The sequence below is a fragment of the Chelmon rostratus genome, chromosome 14, assembly GCF_017976325.1.
Source record: "Chelmon rostratus isolate fCheRos1 chromosome 14, fCheRos1.pri, whole genome shotgun sequence".
In the NCBI taxonomy this organism is placed as follows: Eukaryota; Metazoa; Chordata; class Actinopteri; order Chaetodontiformes; family Chaetodontidae; genus Chelmon; species Chelmon rostratus.
Genome location: NC_055671.1, coordinates 6735753 through 6762877, shown reverse-complemented (window position 1 = coordinate 6762877; position 27125 = coordinate 6735753). Strand labels below are relative to the sequence as shown.

At 43.6% G+C, this 27125-nt stretch overlaps 1 protein-coding gene across 10 annotated transcripts; it reads right to left on the bottom strand.

Moving 5' to 3' along the window:
* Positions 1-43: 43 nt before the first annotated feature.
* Positions 44-15330, bottom strand: slc8a4a (solute carrier family 8 member 4a). 10 transcript variants are annotated; one of them, XM_041952048.1, is made up of 8 exons: positions 13987-15162; positions 13308-13825; positions 6057-6187; positions 5851-5861; positions 5262-5423; positions 3845-3944; positions 2520-2792; positions 44-423 (listed from the first exon to the last, which is right to left on the bottom strand). In XM_041952048.1, exons 1-8 carry the CDS (start codon positions 15139-15141, stop codon positions 44-46), a joined length of 2730 nt encoding a protein of 909 aa, XP_041807982.1. In that variant the 5' UTR covers positions 15142-15162. The 10 variants fall into 10 exon arrangements, with proteins under 10 accessions (XP_041807982.1, XP_041807990.1, XP_041807980.1 ...); XM_041952056.1 differs by lacking the exon at positions 5851-5861 and having other exon boundaries at positions 5262-5380; positions 6081-6187; positions 13308-13618; positions 13649-13825; positions 13987-15159; XM_041952046.1 differs by lacking the exon at positions 5851-5861 and having other exon boundaries at positions 5262-5380; positions 6081-6187; positions 13987-15330.
* Positions 15331-27125: the final 11795 nt, after the last annotated feature.

The window sequence follows — 27125 nt, the reverse complement described above, 5'->3', positions numbered from 1 at the left end:
TAAAAACAAGGAGAGGAGTCGTGTCTGTGTGTTTCCCTCAGTCTCAGAAGCCAGGCACGTGGCAGTACGCCTCCAGGGAGGCCAACAGGATGTAGATGAACCACAGGGAGAGGAACATGAAGAAGGTGAGGAGCTTGGGTGTCCGTGGGCCCCCGAGCTCTCCGCCGGACACGCTGGGACGCCGGCGGTAGAGCAGCACCAGCACGCACACCAGCGCCATGATGGTGAAGAGGGTGACGGAAAAGGCCAGGGAGCCCGGGTTCACCTTGAACACCTTGCCTTTGGTATGCCAGTAAACGGTCGCGATGGTCCACGCCACCCCGATGCCCAGGAACACATTCACCGCGTTGCTGCCCGTCACATTGCCGATGGAGGCGTCGGCGTACTGGTCCTGGATGGCAGCTACTTTACTCGCAAATGTGTCTGTAAAAGAAAGAGAGAGATGAGTTAAAATGGGAAAGGGAATTTGTGCAAATCAGCTACTGATGGAGCTCAGTGGTGTGCACAGGGGGCAGAAGACCCTCCCTCAAACCCACGACTACCAGGGACATTAGAGCAAAAATGACAGGTCTTTAACTGCATGCACTATAAAAACAACTTTGAAATGTCACTCTGGGGTACAAAAGGTGTTGGAGAATTTTAAAGTAAGCCAAGGGACGTGGAGCATAAAAGTTTTTGGTTGTAAACTCCCCCCAAAACTTTATAATAAGGCACCCTTTAGATAAAGGTTTTTAAGTAGTAAAAATGACTTTATCTTAGAAATGGTATTTAGTTTTATTATTCTTGGTGGCATTTTGTGCCTTTTTAGTTAGTAATATTGTAGTAGAGAGAAATGTACAACAAAGGTCCCTGGCCTGATTCAAACCAGGGACATTGTGGTTCATGGTCAGTGTCTTAGCCCCACAGGCCCCACTATGGCTTTATTAGTGGTTAATAAATCATCTATCAATGCTCTACAGAGCAACTGGAGCCCGTAAATAAGACAATGTTTTATGTTGTGAAAAATCCCCGTGGCTGGTGCCTTTTCTCTTAGATAATAATGCACTTAAATGTTGGTAATCATAAGTTGATGCTCATCAGTGTCTTACTTCCTAATAAGTGAAGCTATTTCCAAAGGTGAGGGGTGAATTAGCTGAAGAAGAAGTTGTGGCCTGCTCTCATTCCCAGAGAGTCAAATACAGACACCTTGTCACGTCCCTCAGCGTCTCATACAAATGCACAAGGTATCCTTTAGTGTCTGTACGAGACGCACCAGGCTTTCAACTAAGTCCACTATAAACCCATCCACAGCAGTCAGAGCAAGGTGATGTGCTATAAAGAGCGAGGAAGTCCACAAATGGAGGTAGGTGAGCTTTCACCCAGGAGACCGATGTTCTTGTCCTATGAGAAACCAGAAGTGAACGATCCTTTTCTTAACTGAACCAAGTTGTTTTGGTGCCTAAACCAAACCGAACCGCGACCTTTTCACAATATTAACCATGTGATAGAAAGGCCTCGTGGCAGGGAGGCTTTGTGGCAGGGAAGCCGAGAACGTGGCCAGAGCAGTCGCTCTGGGTGGCTAATATTGAGCGGGTGGGTGTACAGTGGAGTTAGTTGAAAGCCCGGTGTGTCTCTTTGGTGGGTCGGTCAAGCAGCATGCTGCCTGCGATGGCAACATGTCATCTGGCTGCTGAGAGCTAATGTGTTGGTGGCTGATGGAGCTTGACTCTGAGCACTGCCAGGCAAGCAGGAGCTTGCCAGTAACTTACTGCGTCCAATCATGAAAGGGTTCAACATATAAGCCCCCAGGAAACGACAAATTGTGATTTGTTTGGTTTTTGCACAGATTAAATAAACAAAATGTAGTAAGCTTAATTAGAGAGCATTAGAGGTTTATATACTTTATACACTAAGTTAAGCTAACAGTCTTTTGGTTGTAGCTTCATGGTTACTGTACAGACGGTGTGTGGAGTAGTATCGATCTTCTCATTTAAGTCTCATTTAAAACAAAGCTAATGTGGTGGAGAACAAACACCAGCCTAAAGCATTATTTGTGACATGGTCAATTGAAGCTTGGACTCACAATTGGCTTCTGACTGATCTATGAAGCATTAGTAAATAATTTATCGAGCATTATCAAATCCATTAATTACTTCAGACACATTTTGAAAACATGATGCCTTGTTAGAAAGTGGTACCGATATGTTCCTCATATAAACCTCACCATGTACAACAATTATCGTTGAGCAACTGTTACCCTTTAAACTGTAACTAAATTTTTCATGAACATGTTCTTCAAAGCCAGCAAATGGCAGCACAGACAAACAAGTGAAACTGTGCTTTTCTTAGATTACAGCTCAGTGATGTTCAAGGTAAGAGCTCTGGAGAGAAGTGTTCTGACAGCAAAGGCGGAGGCAGAGGTTACACAAGTCTCTCATTTACAAGTCTCCCCAGGCAGCTGCCTCTGCTGCACGGGCAAACCCCAGAGGAAACCCAGGACAAGTCCGCTGTTAGACCTGATTGACACCGCAGACTCCCACCTGGAACGGAGGTGCCGAGGGCCACGAACACCACAGCGGTGACCGAGTCTTTGAGACCGATGGTGCAGCCGAAGTGGGAGGCCAGGTCCCCGGTCACAGCTGTCAGAACGCCGATGAGGGAAATGGACACGAAGAAGCAGGCCCAGCCGTTCCAGTACTCAGTGGGTGGGACAAAAGCAAAGAGGACTTTCCAGAAAACTGTCAGGAAGTGCATAATGTAATCAAAGCAGGACGGCAAGCGTTCCTCCCCGCTCTCCTCCTCATCATCGTCACCTGGCAAACACAGAATAGATGCATTAAGGCCTGCAGAATACTGTACATACAAGGACTTGCTGTTCCTGTCTTGTCTGTTGACAGATTGTGAAGACCCTAATCTACAGTATAGAAACCTGAATCAGGTCTTTTTGGGAGGATTAGATACTGAGTATCATTTGATCCAGCTGTGCCATCACATCCGAGTTCAGAAATGCTTGTTCGAAATGATATCGAATGGTGAAAAAGTTGGCGAAGCGAAAAATAGTTCTAACTTCCTGCTTTAATCAAACTTAGATAACATCTGGTAGCCGACAGCAGAATCCAGCTGAGACGAGACTGATCGCCGCCACATTTAAGCCACTGAATGTGGAGGAGGTCATTACATTAACTCTGCAAATATAGCTATGACTCAGTGATTGAGACATACATACGGGCAAGAAGCATTCTTTCTATTTATACATGCGCTCTCTGCATGAATATCTGAGCGAACTCAGCCAGAGAGAAAATGACAGAAAAAAAGCGTATTAGCAAGATGACACATCTCTGGTGTCTCAGTCAGCTTTTAGCCCAAATGCATCACGCGCTCGTGCAGATCTAAAAGGGTCACAAAGCCAAGTGAATGGCTTTTGAAAGGGCAAAATAAAAAGGGTTCATCATACCATGTATAGCCACATAAATTCTTCAGAGCCATTAATTGTCCAGGCGGAGCCGGCCAGTTTAGTCTTTATGGTGAGCCACATGGGGCGTCCACCACATCATGCATTTTTAATAAACTGTCTGGATCCAAGGGTAGCAGCAAATAAGTACAGAATTGCCAAAATATATTTAAACAGCCTTTGTTTATGTAAGCTTTTTCATTCATTATCTGTTAAATTAGCCTTTTTAAAAATTCAGCCAATGTCAAATGGGAGTATTTGAGATTTTTATTAAAGAAGCATCGAAAGTAAAAACAGCTCAGTGAGGCTGGTGGGAAGCATCTGGTGGACCAGATCTGGCCGCAGGCTCAATCTTCCACAGGTCTGGTCACAGGGGGATGAACAGATGAGACATTTCAGGACGCCGCGACTCACCTGCACTGACAGTGACAGCACTAACAAACTGCTCTCTCCAGCTGCTGCTCCCCACCACCAGAGCCAGGTTCGTCTTCTTGATCAGCTTGTCCACCGTGCTCTGCAGACGGACGCGAAGTCAAAGAAGGCAAAGGAAAAGGGACAAATTGGTGGGAGGCATCTCTGCAGGTACGACAGAATCATACCTCAACACTGTCATGTGACACTAGGGACACTGATGTGCTGCATTAAGGTGCAATTAACTGTGCCACTCCTCTCGCTGTGGTGCACAGTGAGTCACAAAAACAGATGCAGGGGAGCACAGAACCCCACTATCCCTCAGGAAAAAAAGGCACGGCGCCAGCATAAAGCTGCTTCACACCAGTGCAGAAGGTAGAGCTGCAAGTATCAGCACATACTCAGGAGCTCTCAGTATCAGTGCAATATCATGTTACAGCTTAAAACTGGTCTTAAAGGGGCACGCTGCCAAATTAATACATAAGATCGGTTTGCTTTTCAAGAAAATCAATACAGAAAAACAGTTGGAAAGTATCTTTTGTGGCTCTAACAGGAGCTTCCTAAAGTCTGAGAAAAAACCCTGATGATGTCACAGTGATGTCACCAGGGTTAACGCAGCTTGTGTTTGGAGACAACACATTTTAACCAGCGGTCATAGAGTTTGAAATACATGAACATTTAAGAGACAGGGACGGTCTCAGACAGAGGTAGAATGCAGCACTCGAGTTACAGCATTATGGTTAAATCCTCCAATTTTCTCAACTTTTTCGAATATACATGATGGATGCAACGATGAGTGAATGGCTCCACAGGCAGAGCCATTAGCTACATGCACATCACTAATTATTTATCACCCATCCCCAGTTAGATTAAATATTAATCTCAGTCCAACAGTCATATCCAAAATATTGTGATACAACTGACACTGGTCTAAAATAGCAATGTTTCAACCAATTTTGTTACTATCCCCCAGCCATGCTCATAAAAAGTGCCCTCTTTGATGCCCCTATGGTAGATAAAACATGATAAAGTGCCCTCTAGGCTTTTGGCAGCTGGTGTCCTTATCATTTTTGTCACCCCTACCCCTCAGACAGCCTGAGTCTGCCTCTGCCTCCCCCCCTCTGACTGAGTCATGGAATGAAACAAAAGTCAACAGTGGGGATAATTAATAGAGAATAGCTGTTAAATGTCATGTTGTTTGCTCTCGCGCTGTGTATAATACAGTTTACGCATTTGAAGGCTGTGACAGCCTCTCTGAAGTCCAAAGAACTGCTGATGTGTATTCAGCAGGAAGAAAGCAGGTAAATCTTTAAAGAACAAACAAAAAAGCAGCATTCATCGTCTTTTGAGACGTTCCAAAATGTGCAAACATCAGTGTGGTGGGTGGCTCCGAGGTAAAAAGCTGCTTATTGTGAGTTACCTTGAATTCATAGGACTCCTCAATGACCACCTCCAGCTTAGTGTGCTCGCCCAGGCAGGGGCAGCCCATCTTTGACACGTCCTCCGGTCCCACTGCTGTCTTGTTATCATTGGTGTCTCCTGCAGCAACAGGGACAGGTGTGTTAACCATCAGCCGGTCTGTCTCACATGGGCTTTTGCAACAAGAGATGTGTTGGTGAAACCAGGCGGTCATGTGTGCTGTTTGCATGAGAATCAAGTATATTTAAGGCCACAAGTAACATTAGAGATGTGTGTTCCAACATGAGGTGTGCTGTATATACGATTAATTTCAGGTGGTTTTGATCATTGTGTCACTGTGACTGTGACTTGCTGACTTTTTGGAGATGCACTGAATTCTGCAAAAGTGCCCTTCATGTGCATACTGATAGAAACATACATCTGAAATCAGCTATGTTTCTATTTTTCTTTTGCAATGTTGTCAAAGTCATTACAGTAAATTTAAAAAATATGACTGCTGTGCAACTTGCACAGTGTATGTGGACAAATGCACAAATTATAATTAGCTCCTTTAGCCCTTGTCAGCTTAGCTCCAACCTTGATCTAAGTACTTTAACCCAAGCTTTTTCAAAGGGCAGCATGAAGCCCGTAAAATACAAGAGAGATCACACCTTAGACCTTAGAGTTGCACCAGTGTAAAGGCGAAATTGTATCAGCGGATGTAAACTGCTCTGGCTGAAAAATGTAAATAAAATATGAAGGACAGTGGATGCAATTTAAAATGTATTTTAAGAGCTAAAATAATGAGGGAAATCACTCTGCAGCTGTGTCCCCCGCTCACCATGTCTCTGCCCCACCTCCAGCAGGATGGGCTCCTCCAACACGATCGTGAAAGTCTTGTTCTTCTCGTACTCCTCGTCATCGATGATCTTCACATTCAGCAGCTTCCTGAAAGCAGAAGGGTCAAGGAACAAGGAGAGGACGGAGCCAAACAGGGGCGGAGGAATCAGTTCATTAACATTATTTAGGAAGTGGCAGCGGCCGTCAACATGAGTTCACCTTCTGTGTGCATTTGTTACCTAAATGAGATCAAAAATAGATCCCAGGCAACCAGTAAGAGCAGTTTCTGTGCTGTGCTGCACATTCGAATAAAAACAGTGTAGCCAAGAGGTAGACTGCCTACACAATGAATCATGAAACAGAGATGTTAGATAAGAAGATGGAAGCTTGAGATTTTTTAACAAATTAAAAAACATCCTGTAGTACAGAACACTATGTACAAAATTCTACATTATATATATATTTCCCAGCACCCCACAAGAGGGCGGACTCCTTCTACACCATTAGTTCCATTGGAGCACAAGAGAAATATAGTGAAACAGCCCACAGTCCTCCTACACACTTGAAGTTATAAGTCATGGGAAATTGAATTATTATCTCGTTCTCGGTGGAAATTAAGCGCCGCCTATCCTTGGATCCGTGCACGTTAAAACCAGCTCGCGAGGCTGCTCGGTGAAAGCTGGGTGCTACAGAAACACGTGAGGATGTGGTGTCAAACTGTGACCGACATATTTGCCTCAGCCCGCTTCATTCTCCTACACTGTCACAGTGAGTCTTTCTCTCCCTCTCTCTCCAGCTCCCTAATGATATGTGGGTGGCTGTCTATTTCTGTCTACACTTATACACTCAGGACTCGACAACACGCAGGAAGAGCTTTTGCTTGCAGAAGAGAAGAAGTTTATTTTAAACACGATATGATACGTCAGCGGCTGTACGTCAGGGTAAAGTCATGCCGGTGGGAGCAAAGGGATTCGCAGTATGGGCTGGAGTCCTTACAGTGGAAATGAAACAGTTTATTGTCTGCACAAGGCGTTATTTCAAGTGTGATATGTACATGAGCACATTAAATTTCCTTAAAAATAAAATGTGGTGTTTTAGTTGCTATGAACCGTACTCACACAGCAGCCATTTTGATATTACATCACGCTTTGGGCAGACACTGTTTGTCCTGCTTTTGTGCATCAGGACGAGCTGGATATGACTGCCAGGGATCAAACAATCATTTAGATTTTAGACCTCGCACTAAAATACCGGCTAGAAATGAAAGGCTGCGAGAAAGCAGCGGGGAATAGATGCACAGACTGCGTCAGGCCGATCAGGTAACATTTTGAATCTCGACCTCCGCCTCAGTCTAATGCTCCTTTGTGCTCATCTCAGACAAAAGGTTTTGTCTGAGATGAGCTTCTAAGACCTTGTAAGACCTACTGTTTTATGAATTGGTCTTACAAGAAAAACGGTTCTTTGTTCACGTAATATACAACTAATGAGCAACTGCCAACCAACTGAAAATTGAAAGATTTTGCTTCAATGAATTAATCACAGGTACAAAACCATAAATAAACTAAAGTCAACTCCATGAGTCAACTACAAACTCCACAGGGCATTGTACTAATTAATGGCAATCAAAACTAAAATATTTACCTTGCCAACATGTCCATATGGTGTTTTCTTATATACTGTAAGACATATCGTGAGTGAAATAAGCAGTCAACACATGGCTGAGTGTTTCCACCTTGGAACAGCAGTGGACCAGTGACAGTCTCACAAACATGGATTCAGACATCAGGGTTTCATATGTCACACCTGAGGAACCAATGCTGTCAGCTTGTGAGGTGGGGCTTCTTATCATTAGCATAATGCTACAGTGAAACGAAGGGTGTCAGGGGAGAAGCCTGGTATAGCTAACTACAAGTTAGCTAATTCAAGTGCATAAGGCACATGGTAGGAGTTGTTTTTTCAGGGCTTTCTGCCGTTTGTGTGTTTGATGAGCAGAGGCCAAGGTGAGCGCCGGAGAAGGTACGAGAACAGGTACGCTCGAGCTGCAGGGAGGAGGGTGGAGATAGAGGTGGGAACTATATGCACGTGCTGAATGAAAGCAAAGTGTAGACTTACATCTAAGTCATTTTAAGGCATGAAGGGATGTTTTTCATGGAAAAAAAAGTGTCATTTTGATGAAGAGAGATGAGCTTCAGGGGGTTTAATGCCAGGAGAGGAACTTTCACACATGCTGTTATTAGAGTGAAAGTAGAAGTTGAACATTGTAGATTCAATTATCAGTTCAGTTTGGATTTTTGAAACTCAGCTAACATGGCCAGCTAGAGGCAAATGGGCTAATAAAATGGGCAAGGCGTATTTCAATATTTTGGGATATTCGAGAGTGTTACTGGAGATATCAATAGCACCCTTATCTCTGTTTAATGTGTCTGCAAAATTGGTAATAAGTTGATGGGGTGAGATGGGGAGATGGTCACTGAAGCAATCAGGGTAGCGGGTGTAGTAGCGCCACCCAGTTCTGCGTCCTAAGCCCTGTATCTCTGCAGGTCGATGTAAACTCTCATTACAGCGGGCCCAGTTAGATTCTATCGAGGCAGTAAAGCCCTCACTTACTGTGCATCACATTTCATTGTGTCTCTGTCTGCCCGGCGGCTCCATTCCTGGGACAGTTTCTGAGAAGCCATAGCGGGTAACATACTCTACTACTGTATCTGTCACACACTAATGTGAGAGCCTGGACTCCACTGTCTGAGCGCTGAAGATCGATCCCTGTTCCACCTGAAACAACCATAATCCCTGCTGCATGTGTGGAATATACTGCAGACTGTAGATTATCTAACCCGCTCTTTTTATAAATTCCAGTAAAAACGTAGAAGGTGTAGATTTTCGCTCTCTCTCCCTCACAGTTTCTGACTGCCTATTGACTGCAAAAAAGTGTTTTTCTTTAATAAATGAATTAGCTGGATTTATTTTGATTAACCTGTTAAATTAAAGGGAAAACGCAATTGGGGTTTTAAGAAGGACCAGTCAGCTGTGTGACCCTCTTTATTTGGAGTTTCCCTCTCCTCCACATTCTGCGTTGGTTTGATAAGGAAGCTCCAGTTTCCTCCCACAGTCAAAAGACAGTACAGTGAGGCTGGAGACTCCAGACTGCCTACAGGTATGAGTGTGACTGATTTAATGCCTCTGTGCTCGCCCTGGAAGAGTACCTCTGCTTTCTAGACCCTGTGTGCTGGGATAGGCTCCAGCCCTCCTGAGAGCCTGACAAAAATGAAGCAAGTGGGGAGACTGAGTGAACGCATAGGTGCATGACAGCATGTCAAACGCCCTCGACTGAGCGGGGCGCTGCCGTTCAGATAAATAACTATACCAGACAGACTGCATTGTAGCTGCATATAAACACTGAACAGCAGCACCATTCCACCAAGAAATTTCAGTTTCACAACTACAGCAGATGAGCATTATATTGTCTCCACTGTAATGTGTTCTTGGGTTATTCTACACAGGATATTTATATGGAAACTAAAGGTTTGTGACGCTGATAATGATAGGTGACCCTATCTTTGAGAAGTAAGGGCTGCCTTAAAATGTCTGAACTGACGAGTACTGGGGGAAACAAGCGAGATGAAAAGAAATTCAATTTATGACACAACAGAAGCTGCCAGCTACTTCTAAACTTCTCATTGGATGGTTTCTGAAAGCGACCATTCGACATGCACACCCACTGCACACCAAGACTGGCCAGGAAAGCGGCGGTGAGACAGGAGTCGGGGTTTGAGCTTCTATAACAAAACAAAAGTATGTTGAACGATAGGACAGTACGGCGGTCACCATCTTAGTTCAGCCTGTTAGCACGCTGACAGTGTTAATTAGCCAAACACAAGTACTAATGGGGAAACAGTTTTTCAAGTATTTGATCGTAAGGCAAAGTATTGGATGAACTGATTATTTGTCCTGATGATGGCGCTAGATGACAAGTCAGAGAAGACCACAAGCTACTACAATTCATCTTCAGGGGGACACAAATGTGCGTGTACCAATTTTCATGGCGATTTATCAAATAGCTGTCAAGATATTTAGCTCATAACCATGAATTTCACCCTCATGGTGGTGCTAGAGGAAAAGTTGGTGGATCATCAGAAGTCATGTGGAAAACATGAACCGATAGCAAATTTCATCCCAATGCAATCGAGCAGATGTTAAGCTAATTCACTGGATAAATGACAAGTTAAACCTGCTGGTGGCGCTACAGGAAAAATCAAGGGATCAACAAAGTCTTTGGGATTTAGTCTCATTCCTCCTCATCTGGACAAAATAGCAATCCATCCAATAGTAGCTGAGATACTTCAGTCCGGACCAAAGCGGTGAATTATTTATTAAACATTAATAATATCAAGAATTCTAGTAACATGTGATGGATTGTTGTGAGCATTAAATATGAGAGTGTATGTTTAACAGAAGGAAACCTATCAAACCTCTTCTTCTACCTTGACAGTTTTAACTCTCTTAAATGTGTTAACATTACCCAGCCCGGCTGCTCTGCTTTCATCCACGCTTGCTGGGAAGTTCAGGATGTTATTGATCCTGACTAGATTAAGCCTGAGAAATAAAGAATATCAGGGTATTGATTTCCCTTTTCAGAAGTGATCTCCTCACATCTCTTTCATCTCGGCTTATGCAACTGCCCCCGTTATCCACCTCAGCCTCAACTAGTGGAGAGTGCCACACATTTTGAGGCGCTGAAGGAGAAACAGATACAAGCATCAAAGGGTCTGTGAAGATCTTCCTCTAATCCATAAACACAGAAATGTGAAATGGACTGTTTATTTTGGCTCAGAGGTTTGTGTCTGTACATCCTGATCTATTTGCTGCAGTGCAGAATTGAGATGGCAAATTATTATTTAAGTGCACGCCTGGATTTTGAACCATTCCTCCTGTCTCCATGTCAAAAGCTTACAAACTTGCCTTCCTGCACTTTTGGTCTTCTGCATTCTCAAACATCGGCCTGGACGGGCAGACACACACAGACACAAAGACACACAAAGACACGAGAGACGCTGTAACAAACGCGCACACACACAGTCGCCTGGAGGCCTGCTGCTGAGTGTCAGCTCTTTGTCCCGAACGCCCAGGGAAACACTCGGGTAAGAAAAGCCGGCTCTGTTTGAAGGATGAACTTTGGCAGCCTGCTGAGCAGTAAGGAGCACAGATACACATTCAACTCTGAGCGTGTGAGGAAACGCGAATGTACCTGTGAAAAGCCGAAATGCTTTAAGGTGAGGTGGAATTTCACCTGCATCTTTTAAAAAGACAGATGCTCCAAATTAAACAACCTCATGAAAAATTCAGTCTGACTCGAGCGTCTGAGTAGCATAAAGCAGGGACAAAACGTGTGACTTCGACACTTAGAAATCTGTTCCATTGGGGAACTTTCATAAGTAGCTTTATGTGACAAATAAATAAAAGATAAATTCTTTTCCAATAATAAAATGTGTGTTCGTGACCTTCTGACAACAAGTATCCTAGATTGAAAATTCACCTGGCTGAAAAGATAAGTGGGCTGCTGTGACTTGACCCAACTGGACCCGTCAGTTCTGAGTCAAGATCTGAGTCAAACCCTTTTTTTTTACCTGTGATCAGAGAGCCCCTGCAATCCTTTAAGTCCTTGTTTGTTATTCAAAGGCGGACAGAAGCAGCTGAGCTGCACAGCTTTGGCATTTCCCATTGCGTTTGGGTTTTCTTTTCATCTGCTCTCTGGTAGCAAACTGTCCTGCTCTCCACAGTCCTTCCTCTCCCGCTGCACGGCGACTGTCAAGGGAAGCACGGCTCCAGATAATATGAAGTCTGCGGATGCTTGTGTCACTGTCAGCTTGCTACAGTCAGATGAACAGAGTCTTGGCTCAGTAGGTGAGGATTTCATCTAATACTCAGTCTCCTTTTGAATGTAGATACAAGCTACCAGCCTCTCATTTCACATTGTTATACACTGTCTCATTAACTGCAGCTTCTGTTGCTGTTGGCGCAACGTTGAGAACTTTTGGGACTCCTTTAACCCCTCTTCACTCTCTTTAATTGCTTTGGATGCTCAAGATGCCCTTTTTGTTCCCCTTTGGAGGAGCATTTTGTTTGATGTGGGTTTAAAGTGGGTTCAGCACGCAGGCATGCACAGGAACACCCTTAAAAATACACACTGACGAATGCGCAAAAAAGCGAATGATAAATATGCACAAGCAAACTGACAAAAACACAGACAAATATATTCAAATCTCACCTGCAGTGCGAGGCAAAAAAAGACAAACAGGGAGATCTGCATTCTCTTTGACACCATGTATTCACCTGCCTTTCCTCCCACTCAGCCGACCCACACAATACACCTACACACGAGCCCTGAAATCCTCCTCGCTCAGACGGATTCATCTGACACATTTTAGTCCTTTGTTTTGTCCTTTGGTGTGCTGTAAATCATTTTGTGATGAGCTTCATTCGGTTAAGGGTATTTTCTTTTATAAGCTACAGAAAAAAAATCACTGCTGTGGATAATTGCCAGGTCCTTCGTTCTTCACATCATGAAACACCACAAGTGTACTCATCATTCCAAACCTTCCACACAGTGTTCAAGAGGGAAGCTGGAAAAACATCACACTTTCCTCGCTCGCTCTGTACGCTTCCTCTCTGCTTTTTTGTATCTGCCTCTGCACTCAGGCATCCATCAGCCCTTTAGTTGGAGTTATCACATGCACCTGTTTCAGTAGCTGCTCATCCCCTCCTCCAAGTCACCTGTCTGATTTTCTTTCCTCTCCTTACTCTGTCACCGACATGCACTGCCTTTGTTTTCTGCGGTGGAGTTTTCATTGCTCTGCATTGCAATGAACTCCCATATAACCGCCAAAGAAATCCCAAAGGGCTGCATGTTAATTCATTCACAGAATGCTGCTTCCATGCCTCTTCTTCTCCTTCTTCTTCTTCTTCTTCTGCACCAGCCACAACGTTTCATTATCTGCCTCACAATTATATCCTCTTATCCTCCCACGTCATCCCTCTGAAAGACCTAAACTTCTCAGAGCGAACGTATCTATGACTCATGAAAATAGTCCTTTTATCCTCTACCAGAATTGATAACTTACAGTAATCTAGCGTGACTGTTTAACATACCAACGTGTGGGCTGCGATGTTTGATCGAGTGATGAGAAGCAACAACAAGACATCACATCATGGAAGAAGAACTGTCACTCACATGGTCTCGTCGTTCTGAAACTCCAGCTTGCCGGACACCTCCTCGTAGTCCTCCCCTGCCTTGGCGGTGCCCTCGACGGTGTGGTAGGGCACCGCCACCTTCCCCCTCGCCCCGGACGTCCGGTGAACCTTCACCTGCATGTTGCCGACGCTCTCGCTGACCCTCGTGGACTTACTCTCAAACGTAAAAATGCCGGCGTGGTCGTCATCGTAGATGGTAACCGTGGCGGTGTGAGCGTTGCCCAGGGCTGCCTTCGGAGGAACGTGAGAGGACAGGCCCACTGTGCTGTTGCTGGAGGTGATGGAGCTTGGCTCCAGGACGGAGACCTCAGCTCGGTGCACGATGCGTGGATTGCTTAGGCGCACGTAGAAGTGCTCATCCTCTTCAAAAATATCATCATCAATGACGCCGACAGTGAACTCTTTCGTTGTCTCACCAGGCTTGAAGACCAAAGTTCCCTCAGCAAACTCATAGTCTGAGCCGGCATTGGCAGTCGCATCTTCTGTGCGGTAATCCACCTGTGTGCCACAAGCAAAGAGAGAAACTTTATTAAATATTTAGTGTCTGGAGTGCAAAAAAATATTCTGAATTATTAATATTTTCAACGCCTCAAGCTCTTAAAGTAGATTTTTAGTTGACCTTGAGCATTTGCAATATTTCTGTCGCTGCTTCTTCTTACCTTCACAGTGCAGCCACTTTCTCCTCCATGCCGGCTCACTGACAGCTTTAATGAGCCGCAGTTCTCAAAGCACTGGTAGTGAGAGGGCTCAAACTGCAGGTAGATGGTGTTGGGATCCTCCTCTTGCCCGCTGGCCTCATGGCAGCTCACCACCTTCCTGGCCTGGTCAGCGGCGTGCTTCTTCAAGATGTTCCCCGCTCCGATCATCATGCGCGTGGCTTGTATGCGATAGAAGGCCCGGCTCTTCTGCTGTTGGACCAGCACCTGGTAATTGGCCATCTCAATCAGCTGCTCCATGTCCTTCTCCGGGTGCCTCTGTTTTAAGTCCTTCAGAGTGCGAGCCATCTCCCGTCGGGCCTCTTCCTCTTGATCTTGCTCCGCGCTCATCCCTCCACCTTCCTCCACCCCCTCCAGCATCCCATCCAGTGCCTCTTTGGGGTGAGTGTGGGAGTTCACACCTTGGCCGTCCATCTCCAAGTCCATTTTAGTGAACATGGCGTCTCCCTCTGACTCGATGATAATGCCGCGGTTCTTGTCAGCACGATAACGCTTATGGACATACTTGTAGAACAGCAGGCGCCGGTCTGCAATCCAAGCTTGCAGCACGCAGAGGGGGAAGAAGAGGAAGGTGAGGACGGCCTCCCAGACCTCCACCTCTCCGGGGGAGAACACAGACAGGATGAGATACAGCCACACGTAGGCGAACATACTCCAGGCAGCAGTGACAAAAAACACCCGCAGGTGCTTTATCTTGCGGGTTTCATTGTCTGGCACCACGTAGACGCAGATAGCGATGATGATGAACATGTTGAACGCAGCGCTGCCCACAATGGTGCTGGGACCCAACGCTCCAGCCTCAAAGTTATGGCCAACCACTTCAATGACAGACAGCAGGATCTCTGGTGCAGACGAGCCCAGCGCCATCAGGGTCAGGTTGGATACCGTCTCATTCCAGATGCGCACAGTAGTCGTTGTCGTCTCCCCGTTGGGCTTCTTGATAGTGATCTCCTTTTCCTGAGAGGTGATGACCTCAATAGAAGACATGAAGCGGTCTGCAATGATGGACATGCCCAGGAACATGTATATGAGGGCTGCAAAGTAAACAATGGCGCGTGCCACCTTGTCACCCACAGCAGGGTTTTGGGGGTTCCACATGGGCAGCACCACGCCATCGGAGCAGTTGTCTTCACTGGAGCAGTTGCCTGGTGTATCGCCAGCATCTTCGTGGCTGGCGCTGCCCTGGGAGAAGTGAGTGACTCCTGGGAGCAGAACCAGCAGAACGGAAATAAACATACATGGTGTGAAAGATGGAGTGAAACTCAGGATACGCTTGTGCAGAAGCATGGCAGCGTGATGATGCTTGGAGTCTTCTGATGCTGGACTTCAATCCACGTCACATGCGGAGGTCCAAGCAAACCTCTGAAAGACAGAAGGAGAATGACTTTGTGTGGAGGGCGAGATCGTCACATCATTCAGAGCTCTATTCCTGAAAGAACCTCTACAAGCAAAGGTTTAACATCACAAAAGTGCTCTCAGTCATACTCTTTTGTATGCAAATGACGTGGGATCCAACTGTTGTTTGGTCCAAGTTTGGAAAGCCCGAAATTTTGGCACCTACTAATCGTTGAGTCATCGGTATTGAACTACCCTGTCAGACTCCCACACATGTAATGTGGTCATTTTGTGTGAAGCAGCGGTAGAAATGTGACCCTCTGTACCTGTAGTATAGAGGGAAAAACTGACTCAGTCCACCATACACTGTCAGATTAGATGGGACTCCAAAAATAATCTTCACTGAACAATGAGTGCAACAAGAGCAGAGCAGTTGTTCCTCAGCAGCTCAGACCTGCTGATAAAGAGACTATACGATTATTCAAAGGAAAAACAATCCTGCTCTCTTCTGGAAGTGCAGCACGCTCTCAGCTCTAGTCTGTAATGTTTGTTTAATACTCAAAAATGTAGCGAACACTTTTTTATTTTTCCATAAGCCATTTAAACTATGTCAGGAGGCAGTTTCGAATAATTTCACTGTGGCTCTTGGCAGCAGCGTGGCCATCAACAGCTTGAGTGAACAATTCAGAGTGTACAGCATCAATGCTGTCCAGGGGATTAACATCTGCATCGATGAGAACACAGAGAAAGAGAGGAAAAATGCCAGGGAATGTAATCTGGTGCTTCCTAATTAAAATTTTAAGACCATCTCCATCTCAAAAATAGGTTGCCTACCTGCAGCAGGGCAGATTTGACAATGCTTTATGTACAGTGCATGCTCTCATTGACATGCAGCAGAGAAAAGCTGCAATCTTCACTCTGACCTGCATAACAGTGAGTGCACGTTTTCCATCAAGGCTACATTTCAGGGTGAAGCAGTGCAGCACAGAAATAAATATTAAGTCTCCATTTTTTTGTTATCTTGTAAATAAATGACAAACAGGTTGCATTTGTGCAACAGTGAAAGCTTTATGCAACATCTCAACACGTGTCTGCTGATCGGCTTGAGCGAAGCATCAGCAAGATCAGCACCATGGACAGCGGCTCCTGTCACAAGCAGGGGGAACATACAGCAACCATGTTCCCCTCAGCCTGGTTTTCAAGGAATGTTTCATCCATATTCAAGTCCTCCTCCCTACAGGGAGTTTGAAGCTTTAAAAGCTTTGAGATTAATCACAAATCCATAACATTAGAGCCAAGAGTAAAAGATTGTGTACTTAGACAATTACATATTCCACAACACTGTAACATTATAACCTAATCTAAAGCAATCTAATCTAATCTAATGCGATATAATATAGCACAATATTGCTTTCATCTGGCACACAACCCTGCACAAATTTTGAGTGGGTGACGTTTCTATGGTAAAAGCAAGCTCTCCAACTGGTGGGAATACAGGAATAAAACATGTTTTTTTGGACTATACTATAGAGACAAAAGGTGTCTACATATTTTCATCTGTTCAAGGCGCGCCATACTCTTCTATGCATACATTTCCCATCGAAACCAGCAGGTAGCAACAAGCTAGCCAGGTACAGAAACTTAGAGGTACTCTGTCTTGTTTCCCCAAGGAATACAGGATTTTTTAGTCAACACAACAAACAAGGCTGAACATTTTCCGCCTCGCAGTGATCATTTGCAGATCTTGAGTCTTACCAAAGACAGTTCAAGGATGCAAATTGGTGGGTCTCTACCAGTGCAAAATATAAATTTGCTCCACTTAATGTGAATTTCTTGATTGACAGTCTCATATTTATCAACTAATGACAAGCCCAGCAAAATGCCAAATTTATTTTCCATTTTAATAATTCCAAAATTATCCAAATAAAAAAAGACCTCTGACCCAAATGAAATTAAGATGATTTAATCCTGTTTGGTAGGCAGAGGTCTCAGGTTGGCAAGTAAACACTTGTACATAATGAGTCACACTTTGATGGCAGAACTCTTCTGTGAGAGAAGGTGCCTTTTCCCCCATAATAGTGGCAGCCTCAATTTGTAATGAGCCTCCTCATAAATGTCATTTCTGCTATCTTGGGAATGAAAAGTCATAAAAATAACAAACAGACAGAAAATGAAGCAGAAACAATTTGCAAACAAAAACTGACTGTTCTGTGGGCAACATGACTTCCCTGAGACCTTGTGTTGTACAAAAAACAATCGCGAAACACAAATCTAAGCAAAAATAATCAAATAATAAGACATTTACTGCTAGCTCGCGTGCAGCTATCCAGCACAATGGAGAAAAAAACAAGATGCGGTGATGTGCTTTATTTTTTAGTCTATATTTCCTATTTTTAACATTATAACAAAGTGCGTTACTCACCTGGGTGCAGATGTGGGTGAGTCAGCTCAGCGTGGAAGTTGTGGCCTCAGGAGATGAACTTATCTTTCATATCTCTCTGTAGAACATAGAGGTTATCTTAAATTAGCGGATTGTGAAGAGAGTTTTCTAATCACCATGAAAACTAGCCGGAAAGGATTTCACATTACAGAGTTTTAAGAAGCTTATTCACACCCAGATGTGTGGGCCAGTAGCAAGTGGAGTAAAAAGGCAAAGAAAACATCACTGTTGCAGACTAGAGACCGTTCAAAATGTTAAGTTACACATGTGTCCTGAGACAACTAGATCACTGGACACTACAGATGCAGGAAAAAAGCCGATTATCCCGTCAGTAGCCAGTGCATGAGGGACAAATAGACGATAGGTCCATTCGGTGCGCACAGCAGTCCCACAGATACTCACAGAAAGCCCCGAATCTCAGCTGGACCCTGGTCACAGCGTGGCTACCCTGCAGCAGCTGAGCAGAAGAAGACACCCCGTGTGCCATTCACACAGCAGGCTGGTGTAATGGTGTTGGCTTGTTGCGCTGGTGTCTTGGAAATGACGCGTAGCTTTCCACGGTGCTTCTTCGCTATTTTTCCCCCCTCCCTGACAGGTACCCTACCTCAGCAAACTTAACACTGTGGGATTAGTTGCTCTTGTTAAATCCCCCCCTTGTTCCTCCGCGGCGACACCTTCCGCAAGGCTAAGTGATTTTTCAAAAACCACAATGCGTTCCCAGCTTTATCCTCTCCAGGCTACGTGCGATTGTTGATGCGTAAAATAATAAATTAAATTACTGACTCTGTCCTCATCCGTCCCGCTCGTATCAGTCAGAAATTCTCCAAAACTGTCTATTTATAAAAGGCTTTAGGAGTGTTTCTTTTACCCGAAAAACAACTGAGTGAAAAAAAATTCCCTTGCTTGTCTGTCTGAGCTGGATAACGCAAAGAACCAAACAGGACTGCACATGAGAGTAGGCGTGAATGGATGGTGAAGGATTGAGAGGACGCAAACCACACAGTACACGGATCAGGACAAGATGGATATCAAGCAGAGGGATGGTGGAAGACAAGAAAGAGGAGTGTGGTGTTATGCAAATGGAAGTCTTGTCTTACTCTTGCGGTGGGCAGCATTGGCACAAGAAACGATGAGCGAGAAGGAAAAGCAGTAACACTGCAGAAACAGGGGAGGAGACGTTCGGGAACAGCGCTACACGCACGGCTGGTCCTCCTGACTGCGCATCAGGAGTCCGGGATGAATGACCATTTCACTCCTAAATCCTCCTAATTTGCTCATTATTGTAATAAGCCACCAGCGCAGATAACCTGCTCAGAGATGTGACACCCGTGTAAAAGATTGTGAAATCCCAGATGCTGTTGCACGTAGGTCTGCTGTGCGTTGGTGGTTTGATTTTTCTGGATGGTGTTAGACAGATGTGGCAGAGAAGAAACGCACACTGAAAGATTTTTTGCAATGTGAATTCATGATTCTCATCACTAATGTATAAAACTGGCAGAAGTTTGGAGAATACAGGGGGAAAAAAACACTAACTTAACTAGGCAGGAAGTCTATTGGCTGGAGGAACCCCAACCATAATTCTCAGTACTCACCAGCAAACAAGATTCCTAGACAGGTGAAAAATGGAGAGACAGCTCTGCCATCCCAGTCCTTCCCACCAGTGGGATGAAACATGATGTGAAGTTTGGCCTCGAGGTGACAGGCGGAGTAAAAGCCACCAATTTGAAGCATTAAGGTCAGTCTGCTTCTCTTGAGTGCTACTCAGTCTGTGGAAACAGTTGTAGGCCTATAATATGGGGTTTCTGAAGTCTGGGAGAATAACCCTAATGACATCATAGTGATGTCATTAGGGTTATCTAGAGGATTAAAAACCTGCATTATAATCTGGAGGCACGGAAATTTGAAAAACAAGCAATTTCACAGGCAGGCAAGGTTTAACGAAAGCGACTGAGTTGCATTATGGGAATTGTAGGATCAGGTGATTTTGGCCATACGAGGGGCTAAAAGTCAGGATTTCACAGCCTCTGCTGAACAGATGTGGACCATTCTTCTTAAAATCTCCCTCTTGTGAGTCCCCCTACTTTATGGAGGTGCAATACTGAATCGCTGGATTGTCCTTTAAAGAAGTATCTATTTATATTGTCAGATTTGCTGCAACCTCATTAATCTATGCTATATTTTGGCTATTTATTAACTGTGCTCTCGCTGATTTCCAGTGTTAGAATGTTAACATGCAGGTAGTGTGTCAACATGCAAATTTACAGTTGTTCCATGTAAAGATGCTGACGCTCAGCATACTTGAATTAGCATGCTCTCATTCTCTGTTTACAGTCTCTTCAATGTACATGTGAGGGTGACGAGAATTTGGTCTTTCAGCATCCATTAATTGTTGTGTTGAAGCACTGACTGACAAACTGCATCACCTTCCCCACAGCCACACCGCTAGCAAAGCTAAAAATATAGCTTTCATTTGGATAAAATTCATTTAGATTTTATTGGAGGATGATTGCCTGTAATAAGGAGGGGAAGCTGTAGATTATCCACCTGAAGGGGTGATTATGGTAAACCTTGGGGAGAAATAAAAGAGATTAGACTGAGATCTGGAGGACAGAAAGCACCGGGGGGAGGGGACACACCCCAAACATCATGAGGGGGAGCAGCACACTGGAAACTCAGTTTAATGAGGAGAGGACTGTGCACTGGTACCTGTGGAGATGCTTCACTTCAGCGAGTCACTTATTGCAGCACATCTTGTGCAACAGATAACTGCATGTAACAGATAGCTCACTCATGAAGTACTCTTCCCTCTTGACTTTGTGCACATATTTTCTGCAGCGCTGACACAAACTGTTCTATTAATGGAAGAGAGAACCTCCAAACATAACTCACCCCCATTAATATGAAGCGTTGACCCCGCTGTTTGCATTGCAAATGTGTGGGCTGCAGCCAAAAGGTTAAATAACAGCAGACTTTCTACACATTTGAGTAAACATAGAGAGACGCACTCAAACACATGTAGTCGGGCTAAATATGTATATGAATATGAATACATTAATGTGATCTTTTGTTGCAAAACAAACACATAACGGTATTAGGACGGCTTACCCGTTCTGTTTTCATCTTAGCAGAATGTAGCTTGTGTAATACTGGAGAGAAGCGTTATCGCTGGTTATTCAGCCAATAGTAAATAGGAGTAGAACGTGATGTAAGCGCCTATAGCTTAAGAGAGGAGGTGCTACTCTGTGTAACCATGATACTGATGGGCCCTTTCTCGGTCTCCAATGTATTCAGATTAGCAGATATGTCTGTCACAGGCCAGTCAGCTTGAATAATGTCACCACCCATCTTTCATATTCCAGTCGCTGTCAGTCAGCACCTTGGACAGCACCTCAGACCTTCTGCAACACTGAATAATAGCAGACAAAATAAGCAACATCGGTCGGAAATGAAAACAAACAACATCATCCAATACAACAGCCCCGCCATAGCATCTCATTTTGTGTCCTGCCCGTTTGCATACACGATGAGGGCAGAATACTGTGTGAAAACTGTGAGCCGGTAGGAGACTCTGCAACAAAAATCAACTCAGCGTCCCCTTACTGCCTTTATCAGAGCCTTCAACTGCATCTCTGAGTCTTTATCAGCAAATGGAGCTAGTTCAGGTGGCATCATGTGACCAATTAGCTTGTCAGTCATAATCACCTCCCATGCCATTAGTATTGAGACAGGTTTCTTGGCCGTATGGGAGATTTTTAAGTGGTCAGGGTACAGTAACTGGTGGAAAATGTGGTGATTGAATATGAAGAAGGCCAACCTTTCGTGAGTTATATTTTGGTGAAGCAGCTACTTGGTCTTCTGCGATTTCCACTGCCTGCGCCCTCTGGCCATGCACTCCAGGACTCTCATGCATTTTGTTGCATCAAAATATATGAAACAAATCAGTTTGTTGCCTCTCACTGAGACATACAATTTGTTCTTTTGCAAAATTTAGCAAGCATTGAAAACAAAAAATAAAATCCCCCCAAAAGTGTGTCCTTACAACTTTATGTATTTGTCAGTTTTCTCAAGTCACTAATTTGTAATGAAAATTTCCTCTCAAATCCTGTTTGACGAGTAACCAGCCACAATTTATAAGAATCCAAAGGGCAGAATTTGTGCGAATGCTTATTTCCAGGCACATGATTTTATGTCTTTCAAACCCTTCTTTCAGCGAGAGCTCTGTGGAAGGAGACGATGAGGATTTATGAGAAGCCAAAAATATAACTCGACATGTGAAGATGGCAACAGGTGGCGGCAGGACAGCACGGGCCTTTTTTTAACAAATGTTTCTCGAGCACAGAAGTGTATTGTTATCACTCCTGGGAAAGAAAGAGAAATGTCAAATTCCTTTCACTTTTTCAGAGAGGGACGGGTCCTGGATGAACAGCGTGCCGTCTCAGTTCCTCAGTACAGTTTGCTGTGAGCTGGAGTGTTTTTCTTAATTGTCGATTTTACACAGCTTCTATTAAGATTGGCAAATGAATGCAATCTGAAATCGTAGACAACTGTTTCACATAAAAACAATATCAATCCTCAAGTCATCGCCGTTGAGTTCATTTCAAATCAATATCTACTGCTACCCTGTGCCAAAGAGAAGTTAGTGCAACAGCTAACCTCAATGAAAGCATAGAGACGGCTTCCAGGATTATTTGACCTGTATTTAAAGGGTAGAAAACATTAGATTTCTGCTTAGAGGCTGAAAAGGAACTACACTGGATTTGTTTTGGTTGCTAAGGTAACTGTGTGTACAGTGTATTCATGGATGTTAAGGACGTCTTTATGGTTGGTCCTGCTGAGCTTTCTTTTGGCAGATGCTTGTAAATTCATTTGTAGCATGTAATGAATTAATTACCAATATGAGACTGTTCAGTGAACCTCTTATTAGCGACGTGTGTGTAGCCTCTGTTGCCAACAGGCATCAAGGTCAACAAAAAGCAGCACGCTCTTTGTTGCCATAAGGCCGCGATAAGCATGCTGATACTTGTTGTGGCTCTTATCTGCTTCTCTGCCACAACAAACCAAAAGGGTATCATCTGCATACCTGATAGGTAGGCTGTTTACTTTATTACTTGTACAGATGTTTGTTCAGCATGCAGAACAGTTAGAAAATGCATCGTAATCCCTTACTGATTAAAAGGACTCGTCAGGATGTGCTGCATCGTGTTAGACAAGAAAATCCAGGAGGTTGTTGACTAGCACTAACTGTGCACAATTAACCCCAGTACCAAACAGCCACTTAGCCACATCACAAAGCTGTTCGGTATTGTAAACTTGTCAGTGAGGTGCTGTAAGCTGAAATTTATGCATTAGCTCTTAATGCCTCTGTGCCACACTGTGTCCTTTGGGTGCTCTGTTAGTTTACACTTTTTTTTGTCATTGTTAAGGTGATCAATAAAGCTGACCCGAAGGTCCAAAGTGCAGCACGTCAGGAGACATTAAATTGAGCCTGTCTTGTTTCTTGGTGTATTAGTAGCATCTCTGATGACTTCTACTCGCCTCTGTACCCTTGGGATGGTCTTGATATGTAGTAATTGATGTAATATCCCACTAAACACTGCCCTCAGCTGTTCAGTGGACTGAGCTGTGTCGTGCCTTAATTCCCACTGAGCTACTGTGACCGGGGTTAATGAGTCATCACTCCAGTTTATAATCATAACCGTCCTGCTGTAGATCTTTAAATCCAGGGGCACACTGCTTGACTTGACCCTTCTTCTTTGTTTATTTCATTTCATTTATTTTCATTTGCACAACAGTAGTTTTGCAGATGCTTTCTGTCCATCTGTGCACTTTACATTGCACTTTAAAGCTTACATGTAAACGCTTTGGAGGAATTAAGAATTGTGCTGTGAGAGTGAGTCATTTGTAAATCAATGCTGCTGTTAGACACCTAATGCGACCATCTGTTGCTGCCTCTGCCTCTCATATGTTGCCATCTTGTGGACAATTTAAAATCTGTCAGTCTTCATTTGCACTAATACACCAATTAAAATTCTTGGAATCCCACATCCAGATTTTAAACAGATGAGTGAGCTTCATTGCTGTAGCCACAGCAACGGTCAACACAGCTGATGTGACTGTTGTCTCTGTGGACACAGTAAAAGTCCAGCTGAACTTATTTTAAAAATAACAGTAATTTCATTCTGTGGTGAAGCTTTTTGATTGTTTAGCTGTCTACGTTAGCGTGTGTTAAACCAGCCGTTTTTCAGTGATGCAGCAGTGAACTCAGCAGAATAATGTGAGACTCATGATACACCATCTCACTTTGTCGTCAATATTATCATGATTTTTGATCTGCAAAATTGGCTTGAAGGCTGGAAATCTGCAATTAGATCCGGTCATTGCACTTAGTGCATTATCATAAATAGGGACAGCAACATGTTAGTTAATGCCTTTTACTCATATATAACCATTAAAAACCTCTTCAGGTGTCTCTCATCTACAGCAACCAGCTGCTTTGACTAAGATAAAACATTTTACCAGCATTTAAAGAATGTTTCCTGTCACTAATATGAAAAACAAAATCATCATTAAGAATGTGTCCTTGCACTGAATAATGAATAAATGAATAATAATAATGAATAAATTGGCTAGAAATACTTTTACATTAGAGCACATTTCAATGTGTGTTCAGCTGTACGGCAAATTCTGCTGGCATCAAGTACTCAGGGGTTTCATGCCATGTCTTTGCAGTGTGACAGACACGACTGTGGGAGTATATCAGCAGCTGCAGTCACATATTATCACCACTAGTGGGAAGCCTAAAGCCAGCAAAGCAGCAGGCCTGCTGTGATGAAACATCCTCCCAGGTTTCAACGAGACGGTTGAATAACATGTGGAGCAGTTAGTGCATCTAGTAAACAATGCTCTGCACTGCAGGTCTTTCATCCACATAACCAAACAGCATCCGTCATCTCACACTTTTTATTTGGAAAATACGACATTCATACAGAAATTTACGAGAGATAAATATAAGTTACCATAAACACAACACATACAACGTCATACCGACTTTTCAGAGTAATCAAATACAATTGTTCATCCTTGATTGGTAAAAAGGCTGAATCCAAATTTTCAAACACAGTATTCTCTAATTGATTTTAGCTCTAAATATTTATGTACAACCTTAAGCAATTTTCAGTCAGTGTGCGTTTAACCTCTACACATCCATCCTTTCATTAAGGTTCCAGCAATAAGACATGAAAAGTGTGAACGCTGAATAGTGAATACATTTTCTAAGCAGCGTAAATAGAATGGAAATGTTTCATCTTTGTACACATTAAAGTGTGTTTGATCATAGCGGCCATCATGAGACCAGCAACGGCCCTTTGTTCTTCCTCTAACAGGTGGCTCAGGCCACTGACAATCTTATTTCATTTAATTTATTTATGTCTGTAATCAATATAAATACATTGATAAATAGACGTTTGCTCATTTGTGGTAATGTACAAAGTTATATACAAAACATTTCTTCAGTCTGAAAAAGACTGAAGCTACGGCTGATAGTGCCGACCCTTCTAGCAATATGTCATGCTCGTCCTCGAAAGGCAACATCAAACAATAATTAAGATAAAAAAAAAAAAAGCAATCAAAACAAAAACATCATCATACAAAGCCGGGGTCAAATTTGATAAGAGTTTACCAAAGAAAGCAGCAAACACTTGTAGAATATATTCACAGTGTTGTATTCATTAACTTATTGTAGTCAATAATCTGACGTGGCTGAACATTAAGTAAGAGAAAGTTTTAATGTGGGCAGACTCTGGGATCTAAGAGTTCCCTTTGAGGGCCAGAGGACTAACCTTCTTGGACTTCTTCTGGTGGGTCTGGTCCAGGCCACTCATGTGGTGTTTATGATTTTGAGCTGCTGGCTCACGATGGAGCCAAAACCTTTGAGCTCAGGGCTGTCTGGCAGCCCTCAGCACTGCAGCCCATATACTTACAGTAGTAAAGTATAAAACTGATGAAGGCTACGTCAGGTGTCCAACCAATCTGTGCATTTCTCATAACTGTTGTTTCTGTCTTTGTCAACAACCTAAATTACTGTCGGAATGATACAAGTGAGTAATCTAGATCAAAAATAACCCCTGGACACAGTTTGACCAGACTGCAGGGAAGCCCCAACCATCGACTACACGGTAAACCAGAATAAACCCGCAACCTCTGCTGAACCATTAGATGGCTAACACACTAACCCAGATTGCTGAAAACCAGCCATTCACTGCTCTGTGCTGTAACCCAGATTATATTCTTCACACTAGTTCCATGACAAGCCATCAGCCATATTTGCTGCTATGTGTTGTGCATATACTGTACTGATAATCTCACTGAGCTGCCACTTCTTTCCACTTTAAGATGTGGGCGGTGAATCAGGGGTCTGGAACCAGGCTCTGCATATACAGTCATGTAACTGTGTGGATCAGCAATGCATCCAGTAGGACACATGCGGCAAACAATCCTTTCTTTAATTCATTTCACTCAGTTTTTACACATTTTGTTTTCCCACAATGATTGATTTCTGTTTGTCAGTGTCTAATAATCCTGAAAAATTGATTGATTGAAGTCAAATGAAGCCCACGTCGATAATTGTCAAAAGATTCACATCCAGATGTTTGTCTCCAAAACCTACTCAGATTATTTCTTAAAATGTACTTATTCAATAGTTTTATATTAACAATCATGCATCATGTGTATGTAAAAGCTGTCTCTTGAAGCATCTTTTAGCTCATTGTTTTGGTTTTCCAGCCCATAATTTTACTGTTTTGGTGCACTATCACCACCCTCATCAGCATCATGGCAGACATTGGTGGAGAGCAAAACAGAGCTAAAAGCAGAGAGCGTAACAGGTCTTCATTCATCAGGTGGACAGAAACATGACTCCAAGTGAAGGGTGTTGCTCCACATTGTCTCCTGTGTGCAGAGGAAACTGCTTTTAAAATATGCCAAATTACATAAAAAAGATGATAATATTGTGTTTACATCTTATTTCCAATCCCTCTAAGTGGCCAAAAAGTCAGTTATTGCAGGTTTAAACATGTGGCTGTTGCTCTGTGGGGTCACAATGCTGTAAAACATTTGCACCAGGTGATGTTGAGTGTGTGTTCAGGTAGTTAGCAAACAAGCAGAAAAGATGACATAGTTAATGGATAAACGGATGAAATAGGCATAGTTAGCTGAAAATCATGGCTAAGCAGCTGAAATAGTTAAAGTAATAGATAAGCACATGAACTAGTTATACGAGGCCGAATGGATAAACAGTTGTAGGTTAAAA